The sequence below is a fragment of the Daldinia decipiens genome (assembly GCF_022478715.1).
Source record: "Daldinia decipiens strain CBS 113046 unplaced genomic scaffold F4813scaffold_3, whole genome shotgun sequence".
Taxonomy (NCBI): domain Eukaryota; kingdom Fungi; phylum Ascomycota; class Sordariomycetes; order Xylariales; family Hypoxylaceae; genus Daldinia; species Daldinia decipiens.
In genome coordinates, this window is record NW_026054546.1 from 76,377 (window position 1) to 100,255 (window position 23,879).

At 48.5% G+C, this 23,879-nt stretch overlaps 9 protein-coding genes across 9 annotated transcripts; 4 read left to right on the plus strand and 5 right to left on the minus strand.

Moving 5' to 3' along the window:
• Nucleotides 1–89: 89 nt before the first annotated feature.
• Nucleotides 90–3,019, minus strand: F4813DRAFT_163757 (DSPc-domain-containing protein). Its single transcript, XM_049239118.1, has one exon. The coding sequence runs from the start codon at nt 2,543–2,545 to the stop codon at nt 155–157; it is 2,391 nt and encodes a 796-aa protein (XP_049103528.1). The 5' UTR covers nt 2,546–3,019; the 3' UTR covers nt 90–154.
• A 6,193-nt stretch (nt 3,020–9,212) lies between these two features.
• On the plus strand, nt 9,213–12,623 carry F4813DRAFT_385243 (uncharacterized protein; the record flags this gene model as incomplete). Its single annotated transcript, XM_049246223.1, has 3 exons — nt 9,213–9,282; nt 9,353–10,563; nt 10,770–12,623. 3 exons carry the CDS (start codon nt 9,213–9,215, stop codon nt 12,621–12,623), a joined length of 3,135 nt encoding a protein of 1,044 aa, XP_049103529.1.
• Nucleotides 12,624–13,737: 1,114 nt separating this feature from the next.
• Nucleotides 13,738–14,830, plus strand: F4813DRAFT_385244 (KptA family-domain-containing protein; the record flags this gene model as incomplete). Its single annotated transcript, XM_049246224.1, has 2 exons — nt 13,738–13,965; nt 14,093–14,830. The coding sequence occupies 2 exons, from the start codon at nt 13,738–13,740 to the stop codon at nt 14,828–14,830; spliced, it is 966 nt and encodes a 321-aa protein (XP_049103530.1).
• A 351-nt stretch (nt 14,831–15,181) lies between these two features.
• F4813DRAFT_344903 (uncharacterized protein) lies at nt 15,182–16,649 on the minus strand. Its single transcript, XM_049241700.1, has 3 exons — nt 16,125–16,649; nt 15,837–16,045; nt 15,182–15,746 (listed from the first exon to the last, which is right to left on the minus strand). Exons 1-3 carry the CDS (start codon nt 16,349–16,351, stop codon nt 15,256–15,258), a joined length of 927 nt encoding a protein of 308 aa, XP_049103531.1. The 5' UTR covers nt 16,352–16,649; the 3' UTR covers nt 15,182–15,255.
• Nucleotides 16,650–16,651: 2 nt separating this feature from the next.
• On the minus strand, nt 16,652–18,254 carry F4813DRAFT_344905 (uncharacterized protein). Its single transcript, XM_049241701.1, has 2 exons — nt 17,808–18,254; nt 16,652–17,722 (listed from the first exon to the last, which is right to left on the minus strand). The coding sequence occupies exons 1-2, from the start codon at nt 18,007–18,009 to the stop codon at nt 16,950–16,952; spliced, it is 975 nt and encodes a 324-aa protein (XP_049103532.1). The 5' UTR covers nt 18,010–18,254; the 3' UTR covers nt 16,652–16,949.
• A 3-nt stretch (nt 18,255–18,257) lies between these two features.
• F4813DRAFT_164029 (coiled-coil domain-containing protein 55-domain containing protein) lies at nt 18,258–19,802 on the plus strand. The gene has a single exon (XM_049239121.1). The coding sequence runs from the start codon at nt 18,454–18,456 to the stop codon at nt 19,672–19,674; it is 1,221 nt and encodes a 406-aa protein (XP_049103533.1). The 5' UTR covers nt 18,258–18,453; the 3' UTR covers nt 19,675–19,802.
• Nucleotides 19,803–20,601, minus strand: F4813DRAFT_164036 (Tim10/DDP family zinc finger-domain-containing protein). Its single transcript, XM_049239122.1, has 2 exons — nt 20,172–20,601; nt 19,803–20,065 (listed from the first exon to the last, which is right to left on the minus strand). Exons 1-2 carry the CDS (start codon nt 20,256–20,258, stop codon nt 19,907–19,909), a joined length of 246 nt encoding a protein of 81 aa, XP_049103534.1. The 5' UTR covers nt 20,259–20,601; the 3' UTR covers nt 19,803–19,906.
• A 578-nt stretch (nt 20,602–21,179) lies between these two features.
• On the plus strand, nt 21,180–22,506 carry F4813DRAFT_385249 (Pkinase-domain-containing protein; the record flags this gene model as incomplete). Its single annotated transcript, XM_049246225.1, has 3 exons — nt 21,180–21,254; nt 21,330–22,310; nt 22,375–22,506. The coding sequence occupies 3 exons, from the start codon at nt 21,180–21,182 to the stop codon at nt 22,504–22,506; spliced, it is 1,188 nt and encodes a 395-aa protein (XP_049103535.1).
• Nucleotides 22,507–22,748: 242 nt separating this feature from the next.
• F4813DRAFT_378675 (peptidase M76 family-domain-containing protein) lies at nt 22,749–23,625 on the minus strand (the record flags this gene model as incomplete). Its single annotated transcript, XM_049245358.1, has 2 exons — nt 22,749–22,976; nt 23,059–23,625. 2 exons carry the CDS (start codon nt 23,623–23,625, stop codon nt 22,749–22,751), a joined length of 795 nt encoding a protein of 264 aa, XP_049103536.1.
• Nucleotides 23,626–23,879: the final 254 nt, after the last annotated feature.

Below are 23,879 nucleotides of genomic sequence, written 5' to 3' on the forward strand. Positions count from 1 at the left end.
CAACTTGGTAGGAAAACAAAGTGACGGTCTGAAGTTGTAAACAAATGAAAAAGACTATTGGCTCATCCCAAGTAAATCTTAGGCTCGGAGTGCATGTGAATTTCGTATAGCATACGTCGCATATCACATCAAGTACTTGCGACGGTTAGAAGGACTATAATACGTCGTCGATGGATCGAACGATAGGCGTCTCACCCTTAGTAGGAGGGCTTCTCGGATCGGCGACTTGAGTAGGACGTCCAAACGGGTAGAATGGATCTCTCGGAAACATCGACTGTCGCGGAGAGAAGAGGCCTTCGCTGGGCGTAGGAGGGACCTCGACAAATTTCAGGCCCGCCATCTCCGAATATGAGTCGTGTAGAGGATTGTCCGTCATAATTTCGGCTCTAGGGGACATAAGGGTGTCGTCATCTGGCGGAACAATTGCAACCGGTATATCTCCTTCGTTATCTGACTCTTCCATGCGTTGTTCGAAACTAGGGCCGGAATTAAAGCTGAATCCGAAGCTCGAAGGACCATTCGGACCAAATCCTGGAGATGAAGGAGGTTTGAAGAACCCTGGTGACGGAGGTGGCTTGAAAAAAGACGGAGCCGGTCGAAGTAAGGATGTCTGGCTCGGCTGCGGAGTCGGTTCGAAGAATCTAGGCGGTTCAAGGGAGCCCCCAAAGTTGAAGCGTCCAGGTTTGCCGGGATCCTTTGGATCTTCCTTTTCAGACCAGGAGAAGCTTGATGGAGCAGACGATGGGCCGGGAGATATCGATTCCAGGTTCGGAGTGGATTTTCCACGGGAATGACTCGGAGAACGTTCTGTGTTAGCGCCATTGGCACTTCCCTCTTTCTCGTCCGGCAATGGAGCCGTCATCGGTTCTTTCGGTTGCACATCAATCGCGTTTGCGGAGAGTGTAAGACGGTGATGCTTTGTGGGGCTTCTTCCGCTTCGAGGTCCCGCAGCAGATCGAGGAGCGAGCCTCTTCTTGCCCACCTGCTTCTGGAAGTCTTGTAAGCAGTACATTAACCGCATATTCGGGCTGATCCATCGGCTCTTCGATTGCGCAGCGTAGTAAGCGTCGTTAACAGTCAGCCCAGGGTTTTGGTAAATACCATAGGCAATGATCAAACTAGCCGAGCGACTTGCGCCCTGCTGACAGTGAACGAGAACCTTCTTTCCTTCTTTCGTACGCTTCTCGATCGTCTCGCAAAGCATCATGAGATCCGTTGCGATATCAGTATTGTGATCCCATGGCATATGGATGTATTCAGGCTCAAGAAGCGAGTTCCCCTTTGGAGTTGTTGGTGTTTCCGAATTCTCACCCGACGGAGGATACTCGAATGCTGTCGCGAAACTGTCGTTTGTCATAGCAGTATCGGGGACAGGCGAGTCTATCTGGCTCATCTTCAAATCTTCTAGGCTATTCTTGCCTGTAGCCTGGAAGGGGTTGGTCACCTCACGAGCTACGTTTATTACCACGTCGAATTTCGATGCTTCCTCTGCGGTAGGTTCCAAGTAGAGATAAACATTGTCATCATAGATCGCGATAGGTCCGTCAGGATATCCTGGCGATTTCTGGTCTTCGTTGTTTTCCGGTTCGATGAAGGGTTCGAAGTCCATCGCAGCACGATTCGCGAGCTGTGTCTTAATGGGCGAATCCTCCTCAAGAATAGCGGTATCAAAACCCGGGCAGTGACCTCCCTGCTTTGTCGGACGTAATACTTCAGACAAACCCGAAGTGCCGCGCTCAAGAACAGTCGGGAAGGTCATGCCACCGGCCGGACCAAAAGTTGAGGACTTCAACCCAGAAAGCATATGAGGCGAAGATGTCGAGTGTTTCAATGATCTGCGTTGTAGAATCGGTGGAAGAGCTGGGAGAGCTGGGGAGCCCGGAACTTCGAGAATAGTCGGTCGAATATTGAGACCGTTTGAATCAGTCTTCAAACTAAGCTGGCTAGGTTTTCGCTTCATGGCCGGAATCTTTGGCTTGATGAAGGAAGGCGAAGAAGGTTCGGATACCAAATTGGAAGAAAGTGAGCTAGCAAACGGCGGCTGGATAGACAGACCTTTCATGTTCCTTGCTCGCCTGGGGGAAGGAGATGTCATTGGTCTCTCCCGGATGCTAGGGTCATTTACGGTGAGGTTGTTCATCGTGGATGGAAGGCCACCAAAATTGGTACGCGGAAAAGAATTTAAAGGTATTAGATTGACAGGTGAATCGGGAGAAGATGACGGCGACGGGTCAGAAAGCGAAGAAGTATCTGTTGTTAAAGTTGTTGTGGGAGAAGAATCTGCAGACTCGGAATTTTGTGTCGAAGTGCTGTCGTGGTGACGGTGCGAAGAATCTGTCGGTAAGGGCCGTAGCAACGCATGTTGTTGTGGTAACCCACCAGCCAGGTGCCCAGGTGCACACGACGAGTCCATCTCCATCAACTTAGGGTCTACCACAGTCACCAATCCCCTCTCGTCAATACTATTGTCTGCCTCGGGGTCGAATATGGACATGAATGAGGGTATTTGATCCTCGTACATTCGTCTAGCGGTGGCCGAAGGCATTTTTAACAGCGCCACGAAACGTTCCCTAAATTCCTACTCTTTATCACTTATATTCAATCTCCTCTTTCCTCTTTCCTGTATTCAGGGCCTGGACTATTCGATTGGTGTCGCGTCGCAAGTGAATTGGCCCAAATGGATGTAAATAATTCCACAATTAACAAACCGTTAACGAACGATGTCGTAGTTCAACGACTTTGAATATGCTTTGTGCAGGACAGCGCTGCTGTATCCTTTTTTTTCTTACTCCTAAATTGCTTTCTCCGTCTCTTTCACAGTAGTCACCACCAGACAAATTGAGTCTGGCCACCTATTTATAATCCTCACTTAGGCCGAGACACACACGCCCATAACGTCTTTCGCAATAATTGAGAACCACTGAGTAGACAACCGGTAGTTGCGTCGGGGGGAGAAAGTATAGGTCTGCGTAAGACTGCACTAGAAGCCGAAAAGGCAAGAAAGAACAATGAATGAAGAGTCTTAAGAAGAGTAGAATGTACCGGTCAAGTATTAAAAGAGATAGAATAGAGAGAGTAGGTGTATTTTGTGTTTCAAATTGCTAGCATTCGGAAGCCATTAGGAAGTCAACACAGTCTACCTACTACCTTGCGTACCATGTAGACGTTAATAATGGACTGTTTGCGGGTAGCAGGTAGGCAGTGCGGCGGTTGGCGATACGGGTTCGTCTCTGGTAATGTACGATACGAAGGGAGGTTTGGGAGAATCGTTAGGATAGAATTAATTGGAAGATGACAAGCGTTCGGAGAGACAGACACCAGTACCTATGCACTCTCGCACGCGGCCTTTCGAAACAAGTGAACAAGGGGGGAAAAGAACCAGGAAAAAAACCCGGGGGTGGGCGCAAGTAGAGAAGAGGGAAAGGCAGATGGATGCGGTGGAGGACGGAGGACGCTGGATTGTGTGGAATTGTTGTGTGTGTTGACTGATGAATGGGTGAATTTGGAGGGGAGGAGAAAGAATGGAATGGGGATTGGGATGGGATTGAGATTGCGCTAGAGGGAGCACTTGGCCTTAGCGCAAGGCCGACATGGGCAGTAGAACTGGGGTACAGCCACTATGGACAAAGGCAGTGTTTGAAACAAGTTCGCTACTTGACCTCGGCCTGAAGCGTTAACAAGCTCAATCCAGTGGGTCTTCTAAGCTCCATAATTCCCTACTACATACAGGCAGCTACCTATGTACAATATATAGGTACAGAGGATACCTACTAATGCTGTAAAGTAATAGGCCATCGCAATAGTACCAACTACAGTACCAACTACTAACTACCTGCGCTAAAAACGTGCCTTAAATAATCGCAGCCGCGGCGTCATTCATCCCTTCGCTGTTGGCGCCGTATTACACCTGTACAATTTCTTGACGACCGGAGTTATGCGAGTTTGTGAGTTGCGATTGTCAACAATATGCGAGCGACCTGTTACGCCGCTAACAGTTGAAAGCGCAAGGCCTTCTGAATGGTTGCTATTAACAGGGGTATGGGCTTTGCGAAACGAGACACCGGCCGAGACAGGGATTAAATAAAAATTAATCTATTAATAGATCTCTGCAGCTCGGTCGGCGCCAAGCCTCGACCAATCAGAACGGCAGTGCCAAATTTGGCCTCATAGCTGATAATTTCAACTCCGCCAATCACTTGTTCCACGCCAAGCATAACCCGGAAATGGCGCTGGTGGCTTGGGATTTTGTGGAAATGCGGCGCTATTCCACGATGCGCGGATGACGATCTGGGCCGCAAGCGGCTCTCGAATATGGATTCACCTGCATGGCAGTAAAATGTTTGATTGTTTACTATTTAAGTAGGGAGATGTTAAAAGTAGCCGACTCCTCAGAATCATAGAGTTATCATCAGGAATAATCTGTCTATCCTGATATATTCGGAGTGACTATGTAGATACGTTTTTATTAATATTATCATGCCCGGGGTATATTTGTTTCCACTATCATCCTCTGTTGCTCCTCTCATTTATCGAATATATGTACGTCACTACCTGTTTTTAGTTAAGTATCGGAATTTACCGACCTACCTAAAAATCAAACGGCTACTAACCTCTGTTAGACGAGTATACTGCTCGTTTGTAGGATTACCTAAGTAAGTTACGGTGTGGCAAGATCATCTTGGAGACGGAGCGGTCAATTCGTTCTCTTTTCTCCGTGCCCACGGCAATCAATTGATCGGTCCTACCAAAGGTTGAAATCATTATCCCTTGATAAAAAAGAAGAAAAAGGTCTCGTCTCTTTGTTACTATTTAAAGCCGAGCGCAATGCGTAGCGATTCGAGAACTTTTTTATAACCCTGTCGAGACACGTGGGCAATCTGTTAATAAAATGCATAATATACTGAACAGTATGTGGAGTGTGTAATGAATATGAAATCCACACCACCTACATAGAATGACTAGGACTGTTTGCTTAAAGTAACTCGGGTAATTCACTAAAAGGTCGCATAAGAGTCTCCGTCTTGAAGCCTAACATCGTTACGTTACCTATCAAACAGAGCCTCATAACTCATAACTCATACCTCCAGGCGATAAATCTAACAGATCTAGAGATCCAACGGTCGGGTGATGTAGCACCACTACTATTTTAAACTAAGGTACACCTGAAACCTCCGTGTCTGAACTTCCATTGCCTGTGGATACAAGAGACGGAGGTCGCTTGTTTTGAACATGCTTCCCGCGCAGGACTGTTTCCCGTGGCGCTAAAAGCGTTTGTTTATCTGGCGTTTACTATGTATGTAGACGGATCCTTCTTGTTGCCGTGCCATCCCTCACCTTCCCTCATCTTTCACCTATGCGAATTAATCTTCGTTCAACGCCAACAAAATCATTAATATGTTGGTGTCTAAAGCGTTCGGCAGCTTATTTTGTAGCTCTGAGCTTTTAGTCTTCAGAACTGAGGCTTCATATGCGTATATATTGGGAAGAGGCATTCATTGGATACGGCATATATGCATCTTATCCTACTCCCAATATCTTCAATATCTTAAAATTTCGGTCATATTTGTGATCCAGTCACTATAGGAACAAGGCTTTAGTAATAAGAAGAGTTATATGCTTATTGCTTATATTAAGTTATAAACTGGGAAGCAAACTGTCTTTTCAGGTAAAGGATCCAATAGAAGCCTAAAGGGCGTTATTACTATAAGGTGCGGTGATCTTGGGGAAGAGTCGTCAACTGTTTATCACTACAGCTATTGCCGCAGGTGTAACTCTTTCCAATTCTTGACAGAGCTTATAGGCTGCGCGTTTTACACTGCCAACAGAGATACCCTTATACCTATCGCGAATATATCAGTACCAGGCCGCTGACGTTTTATGACAGCATGCTAAAATACTATGTGTTTACTTGCTGACAATTGAAGCTATTCGCTTCCTGTTAAATTCCTAGACCCCTAAGACATATATAAGACATATATGACAAGGAGCTCCCAATTATCAGTAGTCCCAGTCTTAACCAATTTCGTAATTATTTGTGCTCTACGGATCCGTATTGTTCTCACATCTGACTCTCACACTATAATACCTAATCTATCGCAGCCATAAACGTATTTGGAAATGGAAAGCCTTGACTGGTTCTCCACTAATCATTTGGATATTCAATTTACAAATCCCTTGTAAGATATACTCCCTGCTAAGTCGTGATTCCGTGAGTGTTGTAATTTCTGTTAAAAATACTTATATACCGGATAACAATGATCCAGTAGAAACACTAGAAATACCAAGATGATGACTGCCACTCATGTGTCATGAATTAAGACCGGGATTGGTTTCTATTCTTGACTGTCTTAAAAAGCGAGACCCTTTTTATATCTGTGAATGAGAAACTAATAGTACATTTGGTCAGGCTAAAAGATGCTTCGTGTGACGAATTGGCTATGTGTTTAAGGTTAATATAGATCCGACGTTCATTTTCTCCTCGCTTCAAGTAAATTGATTAGCAAACGAAAGGCCCTGTCCGATGGTTTAATAATTATGGTAAGCTGTTCCGATCTTCCCTAGGTAGTATCCGGTATTATGCTAAATCACGAAAAAGTTGTCGCCATTTTCGAGACATATCGCAACGCTGCTTGGCTAATAGGGCAGCTACCTATGTACGGATTACGGTGTTAAAATTTCACTCGTCCTTACGTAGGAACGTGAAGAGAGGAGAAATCTGAGGCTCAACTTTTGTATGGTCCTGAAACATATTGATGAATCGTGTAAAAGATCGTGTAAAAGTTTGATTAAATGGGTGACGCTCGTGCTGTCACGGACCTCATATCCTTAGCTAAGCGTTTGATCTTCTTCAAGGCTAAGGGGTTCAAGCCCTGGTATTTCCGCTTGCGGTGCACGCCAATTGCGGTTTACGATTGAGAAGCCCGGGTATCCCTGCGACTCCCCGCTGCAAACGACTTGTGATCGACCATGGCAAATTGACCGAAAATCCCTTTTACATAGTACATGGACATTACTTGATATTACTCTTTTCGAAATTGTGCGCATCCGATGTCTGGAACCTGGTGCGACCTTAACGAACATTAGCACTGGTCAAGGAAAAGGAGTTAGTAAAAGAGTTAATATGTAGAATGTAGAATGTAGAATGTAGAAAATATAAAGTAGAAAGTAGAAAGTAGAAATCCTCCGTCAAGACATTCCTCTCAAATAACTTATGTAACTACGGAATAACTACCTCTTAAATACATTTAACTAGACAGTATTACAGTATACACACAGTATGACCCCGCAATGATCCACGAGGTCATTCCTTGCATCAATCCGCCATCAGTTGGTTAGTGCTTAGGTTAGGTAGGTATCAGCACGAGATGCAATGCACAGCACACCACAACACGGCGGCCCGTTAGCAGCCAATACAGTTTAATATCAACGACATTGGTTCGTCAGTTTTTGGCCATCATCTTGGACCGTGCAGAGATTCAGGGGGTCTGAGAGGGTCATGAGGAGACAACTATGTATTCAATTTCTTGCAGGACTCCGCAAAGCAACATTTAACGTCACCATCTACATGTACATGACATAGTCATAGTCATAGTGCACTGCACACGTCCGGCACACCTAACACAGCCTATCATGCCTTGGGTTGAATAAAGTGGTACCGAAGCCTCAGTTTTCGAGAGAACAGAATAGCCAGCCAGTCGCAAGTTAAACTGGTTGAAGTTATTTAGGTAGATATAACCGGTTATATTTCACACGTGCTATAGATATTTCCATCCAATACGACAACACTTCTACGTATAGTTACATGGTACATTATACTGTATGTAGCGAATTTTAAATAACTACCAAATAACTTTTAATTATTTCGCCTTGATCACGGACTATGTACATGGTAGAAACCCGTCGCGCTATGGGCAACAGCCGCCCCTGATTATACACTACATACCTGCGTCGTACTAGAGTAGGTTAATGAAGTAATATACCTAAGGCTGTCGCACGTTTCCTTGTATAGGTAGACTACCTACCTACCTGGCACGCTCTGAACCTCAGTGGTCCAGCCTCCTCCTGAGATAGCAATTGGCATTCTTGGTTGGTTGCAGTAAACCTACTGTACCCACCGTCAGTCACGATTGGTATTTTTTCGCCGAGTTCGCTAAGTTTTGTCTTAAATATGACTTCAAAGGCCGAATTGTCATTCGGCATTCCACGCACACCGCCCACTCTATTTCTACTTGATAGGTAGTGTAAGAGACCTTATATAAACTCATATAAACTACACGCGAAGAATTCGTCTACTTTAAGAGTTTTAGCGTAACTACGTAGTCGTTCTTCATCTAGTTACGTGTAAGCGGATTTCATTAAGAGAAGCCCCTAACCTAGTTTTCTACACCCTGCAGATCCTTTTGTGGGAGATCACCAAGGGAAGCACAGACGGACCCGACTGTATTGTATGTGGATGATACAATACGTAGTACCATCCCAGACCCACGGACCTCGTCTATTAGATCACCCATGCATCTATGTATCTGAGTGGCACTCGACTACCATGCGTGATATCTCATATCCTCCTCTCTGGTTGTTAGCGGTTTCGATCTACTGAATGACCTCGAATATCTACGAGTCGACTCTATACACGTCTCTAGCTTAGCAGTACGCCCTAGCCTAAGTTAGGAAAGGAGAATAGAGCGATCGAGGGATGTAGGTAAAGTACGTTATTAATTACACATGTTAATGGGGTCAGCTTCCGATGGGCCACATCCTTATCCTTCCCATTACCCTGGCACAGACTGCACTCTCGGGCTGCTACCTTCTGCCTCTCTCCCTACCCTGGCTAAATCTCAATATGATCGAGGATCCCGATTCAACTAATGAATTTCTCCTGAGAGTTTAACACCAGAGTCAAATCTCGGTCATCTTTACCACTAGTCGCTCATTTACAATATATTTCTTTAATTCTTGGTTGTTCTTCTTCTTCTCCATCGTGATATCTTCGCGTATCACGCCAATAGGCAGTTTCCGAGTTGGACAGCGACCCTCGACATAATCCATGGAGCTTATCGTTTTGTTATTTATGCAAAAAAACACCATTGTTCGAAGCCCTTGCAAGTTTGAAGTTCTAGCGCATAGCTGACCCTGCTTATCAAGTAACAGCATCAATTTCTAAGGTTAAAAAAAGTTGTGTCAATAAGGAGAAATAAAGAGAAATTGGGAAGAAAATGGATTCCGGAGAGGCAGCGACTGCCTCTGATCCTTCTCTGCGTTTTGATAGCGGTAATCGCAATGGTAGTAAATTTTTTTGTGCAGCACGGCAACTTCTGTAAGAACGACAACCGCTAATAATTTATGCGCTTCCCAGTTACAGCAACAACGGACCCATCCGCATCCTCCCTTTTATCTCCAAACACAAACACAACCACAACCGCGACCAACTCCGCTATCACAACCACAACCACAACCAATACAACTACAACAACAACAACACCACCAATTACAGCACCACCTACACCGTCTAAACATAACAATTTCCATGCACACCGGCAAAACCACAGCTCTTCGAAACTACCTGCTTTTCGCTTTGCCGATCTAAAAAGAGAGCATATTACCATACCTTCGCTACTGCAATCTCACCACATTCCGCCTTCGCCTGTTTCGCCTGTCTCGCCCGATCCCGATCAGCACACCGAAACACAGCCAAACGCGGCGCAGAAAATATCCCCGCAGACAGCGCATCAGCAGCATAACAATAGAAATAATACTAGACCTGTCTCACCCGAACAATTGCCTGCAGAAAACCTAAGTCCCTCAAGGTCTCGGGCATCCACGTTCCAATCCCCCGCCGCCCAATCGACCGCCAAATCGACATCATCCATCAATGCAAAGCGCTCTGCTTCTCTAGATTCAACTACTGCTACTAATAAGCGCACGCGCAATACTACCAGCGCGACGTCGCCTACAGATCCTGCGGGTACGGTTGTTATTGTACAATCGCGACACAGACGCGCGCCTTTTTCAGGCAGTTCGGTAAACGAAACTTCGCCTAAGCATCGAATACATGCGTCCGACGAAAGTCAAAGTCAAAGTGCACCAAAAACAGAAGAGATAAGTAAAGAGATCGCGCACGGGCAACGTGAACTCATTTTGCCAAAAACCATTCAGAAGACTGCGATCGATGATAGGAGAAACTCTGTGGCGAGACGACCACCGGTATCCTATAAACCACCCGCAAATTCTACCAGTTCGGGCGGTACAACATCAATTCCACCCATTCGATCATTCCGATCTTCCGGCGAACGACGGAGTCTTGTTCTCGACATGAATCTTCGTTCGATGCGTGGGTATGAGGGAAGCGAGGACTCTGGCGACTCAAATCACCGCGATAGGACTTTGCGTGCGCTAGAAGGAAGGCGTTTCGACGATGAATCGCAGATAACATCACTTGACTCCTCGGCAAGAGATCGCCCAGATGGCGATGACAGTGGCGATCTATTTCTCAAGATCGCACGCGAGGACCCGTCCCGCCGCGGCGCAGAGGCCAACCGGAACTATGGAGACAATCAAAGTGCCCTGGTAAGTCGACTATTTCTTTGCTCAAGCTTGTTTCAGATCATGCATCTATGTCAATGTGACCTCGCGACCATAGCGCCCGTCGAAGGTTTTAGTAGACTATACACCCGTATACACCCGCCCTATAGGAATCAATACCCTCTACACTTGATCATAATAGCCTTATATTCGATCGCCCGTTTCAACCTTAAACTAACGTCGGGGTATAGTCCCGAGTCGTACGAAGCAGCCGACGACCTCTTTCTGTAGGCGTATCTTCGTCATCCCATCCAGCTTCCCCTCCTCAAATGACTCGACGCTTGTCGGATCAAGAGACCTCTCGATCTCGAGGTTTTGGCGATGATCAATCGGGAGAGAAAATCGCGCGCACTCTAGTATTCAAAGGAGTACCTAGAGACAAACTACCTGAGGAAACAAAACCTAGAGGCGGCAGCGCCCTTCGGGGTTCGCCATTAACGCCTCGATCTCTAGCTTTTCAAGACTTTCCTTCTGACCAAGGATCTGCTTACAATCGAAAAAGACAAGCGTCTGTTGATAGTGGCACTGCTCTCCCGTCTCGCATGTCCTCACTCAAGCAGCCCAATGTCAACTATAGTCACCCTCGCACTTACAACTCTTCACCACTGGTGCCAAAACCAGCAGAATCCCAAAAACACGATGCCCAATTAGACGATGCAAATCATGGTGTTGAGGGGACCAACTCAACCGCTTCGACTGCCGCTCCCTCAACAGTATGGGACGAGCTCGATGACCTCAAGTCTCGTATTCACCGCCTTGAGTTAACTGGCAAGCTGCCTCCAACCTCGGGTGCAGCTATCTCACGAGCGTCTGAGGAACGACCCCCAACCGCCCACACTAACGCAACAACCTTATCTGCCTCTCCCAAGCGCGGTTCTGGGGGCGCCGCACAAACGTCCGAGGCAAATAATGCACAGAAGGAAGGCCATCCATTACTGCATTCGGCGTTAACTAAGTCCAAGGACTTTCTTAGTGTAGAAGTTTTTGAAGCGCTCGAAGCAGCAGCCAATGATGCATTGGCACTTTCAACAATGATGGGTACCGCTGGTCAACCAGGACCTATTGCGAGCGGCGCAAGTAGTATTGGCAGCGGTACCACTATTACTGACCGCCAACTAAGACGAAAAGCAGATAGTATCTGCCGTAGTCTCACTGAATTATGTCTCGCGTTAAGTGAGGGGGCGGCGCAGATGAAGCCACAGCAGCAAGTAGCTCCGCCGACTCCAGAGAATCCACTGCTAGCAAGTCCCACCATCACAAAGTTCCAAGGGATAGCCTCTCAAAGACGGCAAAGTGTTGCGGATCGCAACCTCTCGGTTAATACCAGCCCGAGAACTATGCCCCGCTTCGACGAGAGGCGAGCCATCGAGGAAAGACGAAATAGTACGCTGGGGTCTGCCTTTTTATCTCCACGGTATAATTCGGCAACTCCTGCGACCCCAACCGAGACTACGGTGAACGGTGCTGGTCGGAAGACTTCGCTATTGATATCTCGCAACCGCCGAGGTGGATCAGAAGAACCAGACGAAGCGCGCAGGACATCGCAATCGTCACTACTTAGAACACGACGTGCTACTACAGAAGAGCCTGAAGACTTGTCTGATCGCAAACCTACATTAACCCGGGGCCGTCGGGGGACAATAAATCGAGACGACGAGCAAAGCCAGTTCCGCGCACCATCTCGCGCCATTACCGAAGTTCATGGGCATCGATCCGGAACGCGCGAATACGCATCACAATCACAATTAACAGCACCGCCAAAGGAGCCCGAGCCTTTGGCGTCTTCGGCTCTACCTAAAAGGCGGCTAGCTTCCGCGCTCAGCAGCAGATTAGTGATCCCTGGATCGACGTCCGGCTTCGCTAGCACGGCTCGCCGGTATTTCGACCGATCGACGCCGGATCGTGAAACGTACAGCGTAGAAAAATCGGTTGAAGATCGACAGCAACGGCAATTTTCTATTAGTCGATCCGGAAATATGGACAAACGAACAAATCGTGGTAGTATGATTACCACGAGCTCTCCCGCGACGGGGGGCTACCGATAATGCCGTAACGACTTGATACGCTCATGACAAATGTAACAATAGACTGTCATCCGGGCTAGGGCGAATTTCCCCGCAAGCATGGGTTCTGCATAGCTAGATGTTTTTTTATTTTGTTTTTATTTTTTTTTTTTTTGGGAATCTTCTATTTCGTATAATACCCCCTTCGTCTCTGCGAAAAACTTACGAATTTTCTGAGCTGCCGTTGCCCGAAGACGAGCGACGGCAAGCGTTATTCCGTGTATATTAATCAACATTACTAGGGAACAAGACACCAAAAGGGTCGTGGAACACCATGGGCACGGATTGGCGAGGTGGCCTAGGAGAGGGCTCTTCGATGCCTCAATCTCGCGGTGAATAGGGAAAGCAACCAACTATACTACACGTAGAGCAGCTGCTCCAAGGGTCCTTTGTGTGGGAGGCTAGGTTACCGGAGGGGGCCGGACTTGGGGGAAGAAAAGGAGCCTTTATACCATTACAGGTGCTCGGGAGGCGAGCTGGGGACGGTAAACCGAATACCGATGTACTATGTAAATAAGGTCGGCAGAGGACCGGGGCGGATAATGTATGAATACTTAGTTTTTGCGATGAGCATATAAAAGTTTTACCTTCCTAACAGTCCTGAGTTGTGCTTTTCTTTTTGATGCTATAAGCCGAGTATTCGCTGACTCAGACCGGAGGGAGAGTGGATCTTTCTTTACCTCTTAGTTACTAGGTATTAAGTACTAACTTTTCAGTTAGCAGCCCAGCTTAGCGATGCAGCTTACCACCTAACAGACTTACCACTTAACAGACTTGCCACTCAACAGTCCCGTTACACTAACACTAGCAATTAACAAACAATCGTAACGCCAATTTCCGCCTTAGGTACTCGGTTGTGAAATAAATAAAGAGCCTCACTACCTATTCCTATATTCATTCACTTCGTAGACATCACTGCACTCTGGCTCTAACTGGCCTATACTTAGTTAAGCGGCTACGCTCCCGCTGCTACCCGGCATTGCGCATTCTCCAGGCTCGGCTTACACCAGTACCGCCGGCCGCGCATAGCTTCCATAATAAAAGCGCTTGCTATAGCAAACCAAGGGCCGCCAAGGGCGAAAGGAACTGGTCAGAAATGGAAGACGACGAGTTCGCCGATGCCGCAGAGCGAATGGAGGGCGTGGCTCTTAGGGGTAAAGGTAGAGGAGGACGGGATCGACGCGGAGGCGGTGGAAGAGGAGGTGCAAAGGGCCAGGGCCGCGAGATGTTGATTTCCAAGGCGCTGTCGTCGCTGCTCCGACATCAGGCTGAGAACGTGGGGATTAAGCTTGATGCTGAGGGGTATGCGCCGCTGGATAAAGTAGTGAGTTTTGCTTTTTCTTGCTTATAGTGCCCCTATATATATATATATATATTACTGGCCCAGGAGTAAAAGGGGGTTACGTATAATTCCATTCGAGTCTAACCGTCCAACCCGCTAACACGCCCAGATCCAATGGCCGCGCATCCGCTCGCTCAACCCGTCTTTCGACGAGATCCGCTCCTCGGTCGCGGACAACGCCAAGCAGCGCTTCGCCATGAAGCCCAAGGACCCATCTACGGATCCGGAGAGCGCGCCGGCCGACCCGGCCGCGTGGCTGATCCGCGCCAACCAGGGCCACAGCATCGCGCTCGAGGCCGAGGCCATCCATACGCCCGTAACCCTGGAAGACGCTAACGTGCCGCCGATCGTCGTCCACGGCACTTACTTCGCCTTCTGGCCCGCGATCGTGGCGTCCGGGGGGCTGAAGCGCATGGGCCGGCAGCACGTGCACTTCGGGACGGGGTTGCTGCCCGAGGACGGCGAGGCTGGCGGGGGTATTAGCAGGGGAGTGGTCAGCGGCATGCGGTCCGATGCGGAGCTGCTTGTGTTTGCGGACGTGCAGAAGAGCCTGAGAGAGGACAGCGGGATGAAGTGGTGGGTTAGCGCGAACGGGGTCGTGCTGACGGATGGGAACGAGGATGGTCTGGTGCCGCTGAAGTATATCAAGGAAGTTAGGGGGCGCAAGCAGGGTGTGGGCGTCTTGTGGCGCGATGGCGAGAAGGTGGCGGATTTGCCGCTGGATGTTGTTGCGAGGGCGCCTGTGGGCAAGGGGAGAGGGGGTGGGGGCGCGGGCGCGGGCGCGGGAAGGGGTGGGAGAGGAGGACGGAGAGGTGGAAGGGGGGGAGGTCAGGGGGAGGTAAAGTGAATGTTCGACAACGCAAAGAATATGAGCGCGTGAAAAGTATGTGTTACTCAGGTCAAGTACACGTAGAAATAATCATGATGCTAAGCCCTGGGATTTAATTCCTCCTTATTGTGACTCGGCTGTTACATTCACCGTATTGCTAACATCGATTCGTCGTCTCAAGTAAAAAAAGATATTAATGATATTACGATCGTATGTGTACTCATCATAATTGTCAAAGTAAAGCTAGCCACTACCTAACTTACGTCCGAGGCACGCGGTGGATAACCAAATACCTCCTCTAGTAACGAAAACCGAATAAAACGCCAGACCCCCCCCCCCCCCCCCCCAAATGCAGACCCTACTCTCCCCTCCCGTTCCGAGCTGCATTGCTATTCACAAAACAGCCAAGCCACAATGCCGAACGGCTGACTACCTCGTTCTGTTTAAGGCCTCGGATAGACCGTTGTGAAAGATACCTTCGCGGTCGTCTCCGTCTTTATAGTAGCGACGATGTTGCCCGTAGGCGGAGGCGGCGGGGGCGTAACGAGAACCGTGAGTAAATACGTGCTCACGGAGGGCGTGGTGACTACCTTAGTTACCGTCTTAGCCTTCCTCCTCTTCGTCTTCGTCACTGTGGCCTGGGTCCCCGGTGGGCAGGAGGGATTGTCGGTGTTGAATAGAGTGGTGGTGGCAGTGATGGTAGCGGTTGCGGTTGCAGTGCTCACGACCGTGGCGTTGTTCGTCGCCATAGCGGTGTCGGTGAGCGTGTTGTTCTGCACTACCGTGGACATCACCGTTGTGGTTACCGTTGCAGGCGGCGCTAGTAGGTTCGGGGGGATCATTTTTGGCGTGCTCGAGTTGGAGTAGGGGATGATGTCGGCGGTGTGGTCGAGACATCCTATAACGCCATTCGGGTCGACCCAAATTCCGTCGTCTATAATTAGGGGAGAGGTTAGAATGCCCGTGTTCATATTCGGACTGCTTTGGCATGATACGGGGGAAGAGGTAGTATAGACCGACTTACCGAACTCAAAAGACGCATCACGCGAGCGATCAGTGCTGGGTTGTTCGGGTTTGCACTGACAAGCTATAATAGGCTTGGACGTATCAGGGGTAATGTCGTGAGGTCCGATGTTCATGAGACCGCAGCTCCAGCACGTCTTGGAGAACCCCCCCAGGGGTGCCATATCCACGGTAGCTAGCTTGATATTCCCGTCTTTATTGACGAAGCACCTATATAAACGAAGAGGAAAAAGACCTCCGTTAGCGAAGTCTCTCCAAACTATGCCGGATTTATAGAGTATAAGCTTACTTATCCAAATCCAGGAGGCTCGTGTGGTACTCCAATGCGGAATTTACGGTAACACCACAGGTAGCGATGAGCTCCATGGTATAAACATCCATGCTGTTATGATAGTTCTGGCGGATGTAGTACCACGGGCAGATAGAGCTATCGAACATTTGCGGCTGAACGCTGGCGAGGGACAGGCCCTGCAGGCAAGAGAAAACACCGAGGGTGAGGCATTTGGGGATCTTCATCGTACTATCTGCCAAGTTACGTCTCTGGGAAGGTAGGTATCGTGATCCTAGGGGGGTTGTGAATACGGATGATCCGGCTTTAATAGTATAGTGCCTGCGGCGGTGGCAGTAGAGATGGGAGGATAGGAGTAGAAGATTGATGATGTGATGAGAGCTTCGCTCGAGTTGGGAAAAGGGGATTAAATATATAAGTTCTCTTGTATTTAGTTAGACAATGGTTCATAGATACCACTCACTCACATCACTAAACAAGTGACGAACTAGGTTAAAGGGGTCAATGTATTCACATATACGCAATGTTGTGTAAGTCAGAAATTCTAGAATTGTAGAAGCTCATGACGGGGTAGGGCATCATTTATTTATCCTTAAAGGAGAGTCTGAACTAACCTAGCTAGTCATGCCGAATCGTCTTGGCCCAAGAGTCGTAACACACAGCCCATAGTTCTACTCCAATGTGTAGCCAGAAGAAGCTGAATTTATTGTAGCTAGGTACATTCGTGATCCCTCTATGAGATGTATGTTCTTCAACACTCTAGTCCTGACGCCGGTCACACTATGCAGTCACATTAGCAACCAAGTTCGCCAGATTCGCACCTAACTAGGCCGGAACCTGCGGTTCTGTATCTCTAACTGGCAACGAACCTGTTTTGGGTTGCCCATCTGCCTTCCCAGATTGTGCAGCTAGCTTGCGTAGAGGCTCAAGCAACTCCTCTGCGATCTTCTCCTTAACTGCCTTTTTGCCGTAGATATCCTTTACGTGACCGATGTCTGGGGGCAGTTTTGGAGCTAGAGTCCCTAGCTCTGGGAGGCCGCTATAGAAACCGGCCATCTTGCCCTCTGTGACTTTAAAGTGAGGAAAGCCAGAGTACCCGAGTCGAGTGCAAAGCCGCTCGACTTCGAAAACAGCCGAGACCTCGTCACCGTTGAAAGTGGAGGCAATTCCCTTGGGTAAAAGGCTCTCCGGGTCTTTGTTTGACCGAGGGCTAGGAGTAGAAGCCTCGGGATTCTCAGGTGAAGATGGCATAATTTTCTGCTTCTTCCTAGCTGGTGAAGGTTGTGGTGTAGCTGGTTGTTTTTGGACTGGAGGGGATTTTACGCCGTCGACGTTAAGTCGATGCATATACCCGTTTACGCCGAGCCACTCAACAGCACATTTTGCTGCATACTTTTTGGCGTCCTTCTTGCGTACGAAAGACGGCAGCGTTCCGTCTGGGAACGAGCCACCATCAGGTCCGGGAAAGGGTTCCGAGTGCTCATCGATGCGCACTTGACAATACCACCTCTGAACCCCATATATAGTTGGGCCTGGTTTCTCACTAAAGTCACCTCCGGGAACGGAAGTGGGTATTCGTTGACGGGCAGCTCGGTATTCTATAATGACATTAGTATTATAAGTAACTTGACGGGGCTGAACTATGAAAATGAAAATGAAAATGAAAATGAAAATGAAATATACCTAATAGGAGACCGACCCAATTAGCATCTCCAAGCTCCGGTTCGGGTTGAAGTGGTGTAGCAGGAGGTAGCGCAATCTGAAGCTTCTCAAGTAGCTTCCGTTGGGTGTCTGTCAGCGGTGCGGGAGAACCGTGTGTGGCCTCGTACTCCAGCTGTTGAGTGATCCAGCTTTGGATGGACCGGTATGTCTCTGATAGCGCCATAGCTTTGCGTGCTACCGTAGATATATGATATATGCATAGAAACCAAAAAAATGTGGGTGAAATATACAGCAAAGTATGAGCTACGAAGAATAGAAGGAGGCAGCGTTTGAAAATACAACAAGATACATGCCACTTTCGGTTTATGTCTTTATGATTGGCGGGGTCGATACTGCCATTAATGGAGGGGGCTTATTTGGGATATTATACGACATACTGAAGTATACTGAATATTATATTATTATGCGCTACATGTATTTATCGTTTGAATGGAGGTAGGTAATCTTATCTAATCCGAATTGCTATCCTTTAACCTAGCGTCTACTTTGTACATAGGTACATAGCTGGTAGGTAATACCTTAGTGGACCCTCCGCGCCACCTTTCTAAAGGCAGCTTCACCACCGACTGGAATACCCTTTCATACACAAAGGTTGGACATCGCAAATATGAGTAAACCAGGGCTATCATTTGGCTTAAACCTCGCTAAGAAGCCTGGCGCTTCGAAACCTGCTCTCCCGAAAAGGAAACCAATGTTTGGCGATGATGATGGATCAGACGACGATGCGAACGGTTCAGCCGATGGTCCTCAAGCTACCGAGATATCAGAGCTAGACGACTTTACAACAGTATCATCTGGCCATCAATCAAATAAGAAGCCCCCTCCAAAGTTGAAAAATGGTCTACCTACCAAATCTTTGAACGGCAAGAGCAAAAAACCCCAAATTTCCATGTTTGGAGATCTGTCGAGCTCCTTAGAGTCGCGTAAACACCAACAAGCCGCTGAGGAGTTGGATCCATCGATATACGATTACGATGCGGTCTACGATTCCCTAAAGCCGGAGAAGAAGGCTACAGAAGAAGATATTGAGCGCAAGCCCAAGTACATGAAGAACTTGATGGCATCTGCCGCCGTACGGAAACGCGACGCCCTAATTGCCGAAGAGAAGAAGATCGCACGAGAACGGGCGGAAGAGGGCGAAGAGTACGCGGACAAGGAGAAGTTTGTCACGGAAGCATACAAGAAACAACAAGAGGAGAACAGGCGCATCGAGGAAGAGGAGCGCAGGCGCGAGGAGGAGGAAGCTAAGAAAAATAAAGGTGGTGGCATGACTGCATTCTACAAGGATCTACTAGAAAGGGGCGATAAACGACACGCTGAAGTTATCAAGGCGGCGGAAGAGCGCGCAAAGACCGGGCCAAAAGAGGACAAAGACGTGTCAGAAGAGAAAGTCAAGACGGACGCAGATGTGGCAAGAGAAATCAACGAGAAAGGCGGTAAAATTGCTATCAACGAAGATGGCCAAGTGGTGGATAAACGCGAGCTGTTGAAGGGAGGTCTCAATCTGGGCGCACCAAAGCGACAAGATCCCCGAAAAGAGACGGGCAAGGGCTTAGATCGCAGGGACGACCGGGGCCAATCTCGCAACTTTGTCGGTTCTGGCGGCAAGCAAGCGATGCGCGAAAGGCAATCTCGCATGCTCGAGGCGCAATTGGAACAATCTCTTAAGAGATCTCTAGCCGAGGAGGAAGAGGAGAGGCAAAAGGTCGAACGCGCGTCCAAGAGCCGCAAGACAGAGACCGACGTCTCGAGCGCGCGCGAGAGATATCTGGCACGTAAGAGAGAGGCCGAAGAAGCCAAGAAGAAAGCTGCCGCAGAAACGTCGTGAGCAGAGTGCCCGTGTCCACATTATCCTATTCGAAATGGGATATCCTCCGTCATGATATAGTGGCCTTGATAATATTGTACATTCTATGCATCCGCTGTCCCGACCCTACCGTGAGAATGCCCCTCCATTTCCTCCCATTGCCGGCTGCGGTTCGCAACATGGCGGATTCTAATGTACATCGAGTAGGGGCGAGTTGACATGTGCGATGCAGCCTTCAGACCGGACGTCTAGCTCACTGCTCCCGCCGCAGTCGGTCGATGTATGTCGAGCTTACTGAGTTCCACGCCGACATGTACTTCTCCATGCACTGGGTGAAGCAGGTCGACTCGCTGCTCGAAATCGAGGGGCCCGGCTTGGGCACGCACCTCTCGAAGCAGTGCTCGTTGATCTTCTGCACGGTGGCATATCGGGTTTTAGTTCACTTCCATCTCAGACGGGGTTTCGGGATTGGCATATGTGGTGTGGATGGGCGAGTATTTCTAATGTCCAATACGTACCTCGATTAGTAGTCTTGCGTTTTCTAAGGCGTATTGCGTCTTGACTTGCTTGATGACCTCGGCCTTGATAGATTCGGAGGAGTCCATGGCGGCTATGTATTCTTTGATTATGTAGCCTAAGTATATTATACGGACGCGGTTGTGGCCGGTGGCGAGTCCCGGATTATCTTGGTGGGATTAAAGCTTCTCAAAAAAGTTGAAGCTTCGTTGATTATTTTGCACGGTACACTAGGTATTGAAGTAGGTAACTGCAGGTGTGCTAAAGGTCTTGGCATAGGTATTCGTAGTGGTGGGCAATTGATTGTGGCTTAGGTCCTTATCTTTAAGCACTTATGACGTATATAGACGTGGCTTCGCTATTTGAATACCTCCAGTACATAGGTATATACCGCCAACGCCAACGAAAGAGGTTCCTTCACCTCTTAGCTTGGTGGGGCTCTACTGGCAGTAAATCCGTATTGGTTAGATTTAATTGGCTACTTTTTGGATAGCGGTCCTTATGTACGTACAGGGTCCTTGTTTGGCTTATTCACAGCTGTAACAGTGTTGTAATTATCTCGTACCTGACTCAGAATTGCCAAATAGAAGTTGTATAAAATACTTACCTAGGTAGGTAGGCACGTAGAGTTATTATAAAGACAGAAAGACAATTCAATCAATTGATTGACTCTAAACTTTCCCAAAAATGAATGAGTTGCACCTTGCATTAGGTACGGATAGCTGTTGCTACATAATATTGATAAGCACCTAGGTTACCTTGTCTAGGACGTACCTGCCAGACAGGGATTTAACCACAGTAATTTTGGGGGGTTAATTATGGATCTTATGGATCTCAATGGTTGCTGCGTCAACAAGCGGATATTTGCTAATAACAATGCCAGCATTTATTTCTCCAATTATCAACCCCGTTTCCTATTTCTTGAAAGTCATCCGATTGACAAGCGAATAGCCTCATACATCCCTAAACCTTTTGATTCAATGATAGAGCGGCCTACTAAGCTGGAAACCATGGCAGCTCGAACACTGGAGTCCCAATTTGGGCGTTTATCCGTCAATGACGAGAATGATTATCAAAAACCCAAGGTTTGTCCCATCACCGCTATATTCCCTAGGTGTGTAAACTAGACAACTAACTTGTGATTGTGATCGTGTGTATAGACTATTGGGAGTACAACACAAGTAGCACATAGCTCAAGCCGTCCAAACCTCTTTAAGGTCGCTCTTCAAGCGCAGAGCGCAAATACCGTTACCACGGTCACTCTCCCATCACAGGCTGCACAACGTAATAAAGCTGCACCACCTCCCTCGCCTACTAGAAAACCACTTCCCACTGCCAGTACAGTATCAAAGACATCGTCCGATGAAAAGGAACTGGTTGAGCGGAAGTCGCCGTCTCTTATTGATCAGCCATTTCTGCCAAAAGAGTTCCACCTTGGCATGTTTGAGATTGGGAAGCCATTAGGGAAAGGTAAATTTGGAAGAGTTTATCTAGCACGAGAGCGGACGAGCGGCTATATCTGTGCCTTGAAAGTCCTCCACAAGAAAGAGCTAGAGCAGGGTCGGGTTGAGAAGCAGGTGCGGCGAGAAATCGAGATCCAGAGCAACTTGAGGCACCCCAACATCCTACAGCTATTTGGCCACTTTCACGATAGCAAGCGGGTCTTCTTGATTCTGGAGTTTGCGGGTAAGGGCGAGCTGTATAAGCACCTTAGGAGGGAGCAGCGATTCCCCGAGTGGAAGGCTTCTCAGTACATCGCCCAGATGGCGAGCGCCCTCAGATACCTGCACCGCAAGCATGTCATCCATCGGGACATCAAGCCGGAGAACATTCTTATGGGGATTCACGGCGAGATTAAGATCTCCGATTTTGGCTGGAGCGTACACGCACCAAATAGTCGTCGCCAGACCATGTGTGGTACTCTTGATTACCTCCCGCCCGAGATGATCAAGCCTGGCAGCTCGGACAACTACTACGACGAGAAGGTGGACCTATGGAGTTTAGGTGTGTTGACATACGAGTTTCTGGTGGGAGAAGCACCGTTCGAGGACACACCAGTCATGACGCAGAGGAGAATTGCGAAGGCAGACATGACTATCCCCTCGTTTGTTAGTCCCGAGGCAAGGGACCTTATTAAAAAGGTGAGTGTTACCTAAACACAAACTCCTCAAACGCACAAACATTTCCACTAACACAGGAATACAGCTACTGGTTCTTGACCCTCAGAAAAGGATACCGTTGGAACAGGTCCAGACGCATCCATGGATTGTCAAGCACTGCATCAGGGGAGAGCGCGCCTCAAACAGGGAAAAGAAGGATCGTTCTAGCGAAAAATGACGAATTAATGGAATGAATTCACATGTATACCTATTTAGGCAAGGCGAGGCGTTTAGGCGATGGATTAATCGGGTTGGGGAATTTGCATGTTTAGGGGAGTCGGGAACTATTGCGTACCATTATTTGAAGTTACAGACGCAGATCTTGTTCGCCGCCTGGCTATACTCCCGACGGGAGGGTAATTATAGTACAGGTGATAAATACAGCGTTTGCTTGAAAGCGAGCTTTTCGATTGGTTTCGCTCATCTGTAAACCTCGTCGAAGGGCCGGGTGTCCGAGAAACATGAGTCCCATACTTGGTTCACCACTTTGACTGCTTGTACATCGTCTTTACATCGCGGCCGAGCTAATACGGATTGTGCTGCCCGCTTCCTCACACAGTCTTGGAACTGCTGCGTTAACTTCCAGTTCCCTCTCGTCCAGGCCTCTCTAGCCCATCTACACTCGCCGCTCAGCATTGCTGCTCGGATCTAAAGTACAATGTCAGTAAAACTCGCGTGTTTTCATACCAAACACGGAAAGGAAAGGGAAAGGGAAAGAGAAGCACTATACCTCTGTACAAGCCGAATGCTTCAAGTCCTTATCGCCCTTCCAGTCGACCTTCCACCTCAAATGGTCCCAAGCATGCACCATCTCATGAGCCAGGGTATCTTCCAAGTGGCCACGATTCCGGACCTCATTGGCACATATCAAAATGCCATGGTCGGGGCTAAACCCGCCCGAAGACCGATGGACCTGGCCGTCGTCTGTGAGGCGGGCGGGACAGCGGCGGCACACGACGTTGTCCTTGTCGAGACGTCCGTTCAGAGCCTCGACCTTCTCGCGCATGAAGCGCACGGTCGGCGATTGCGCAAAGGCCCAGTCGCGGAACTCCTCGCACCGCTTGCAGTCGCGCTCCTCGTGCACCCGGTACCGCCACTCGCGGTAGTGGAACATGCCTTCGTCGGTCACGCCGCCCGTCAGGATCTTGAAGTAGTTGACCCACCATGCCGTCTGCGGGTCGAAGCCGGTTCGTGCTGGGTCGTTCTCGACGTTGCGCGGGAGCGCGCCTGAGGACGCGGGTGGGGAGGGGGACGGAGGGGGGTTTGAGGGTTCGGACGGTTGCGGTTGTGACGGCATTGTGGAATGGATTTGCTGCTGCCGTTGGAAGTTCAGACAAGGTGTGTGTGAACTTTGTTGGAATGGCGGCTGTCGATTTCCAGGTCCGGGTAGGTAGCAGCTACCTTAACTCGCGATCTTTTTGCGGTCCGTTGGATCTAGCGCGGAATAACGGAATAGATAGGTACCAGGTAGGTACTTTTACATAGATACCTTTTTAGAATTTCCGATCTCGGCTGGGGGTTCCACCGAAGTGTAAGCGGAAAGGACCTCTC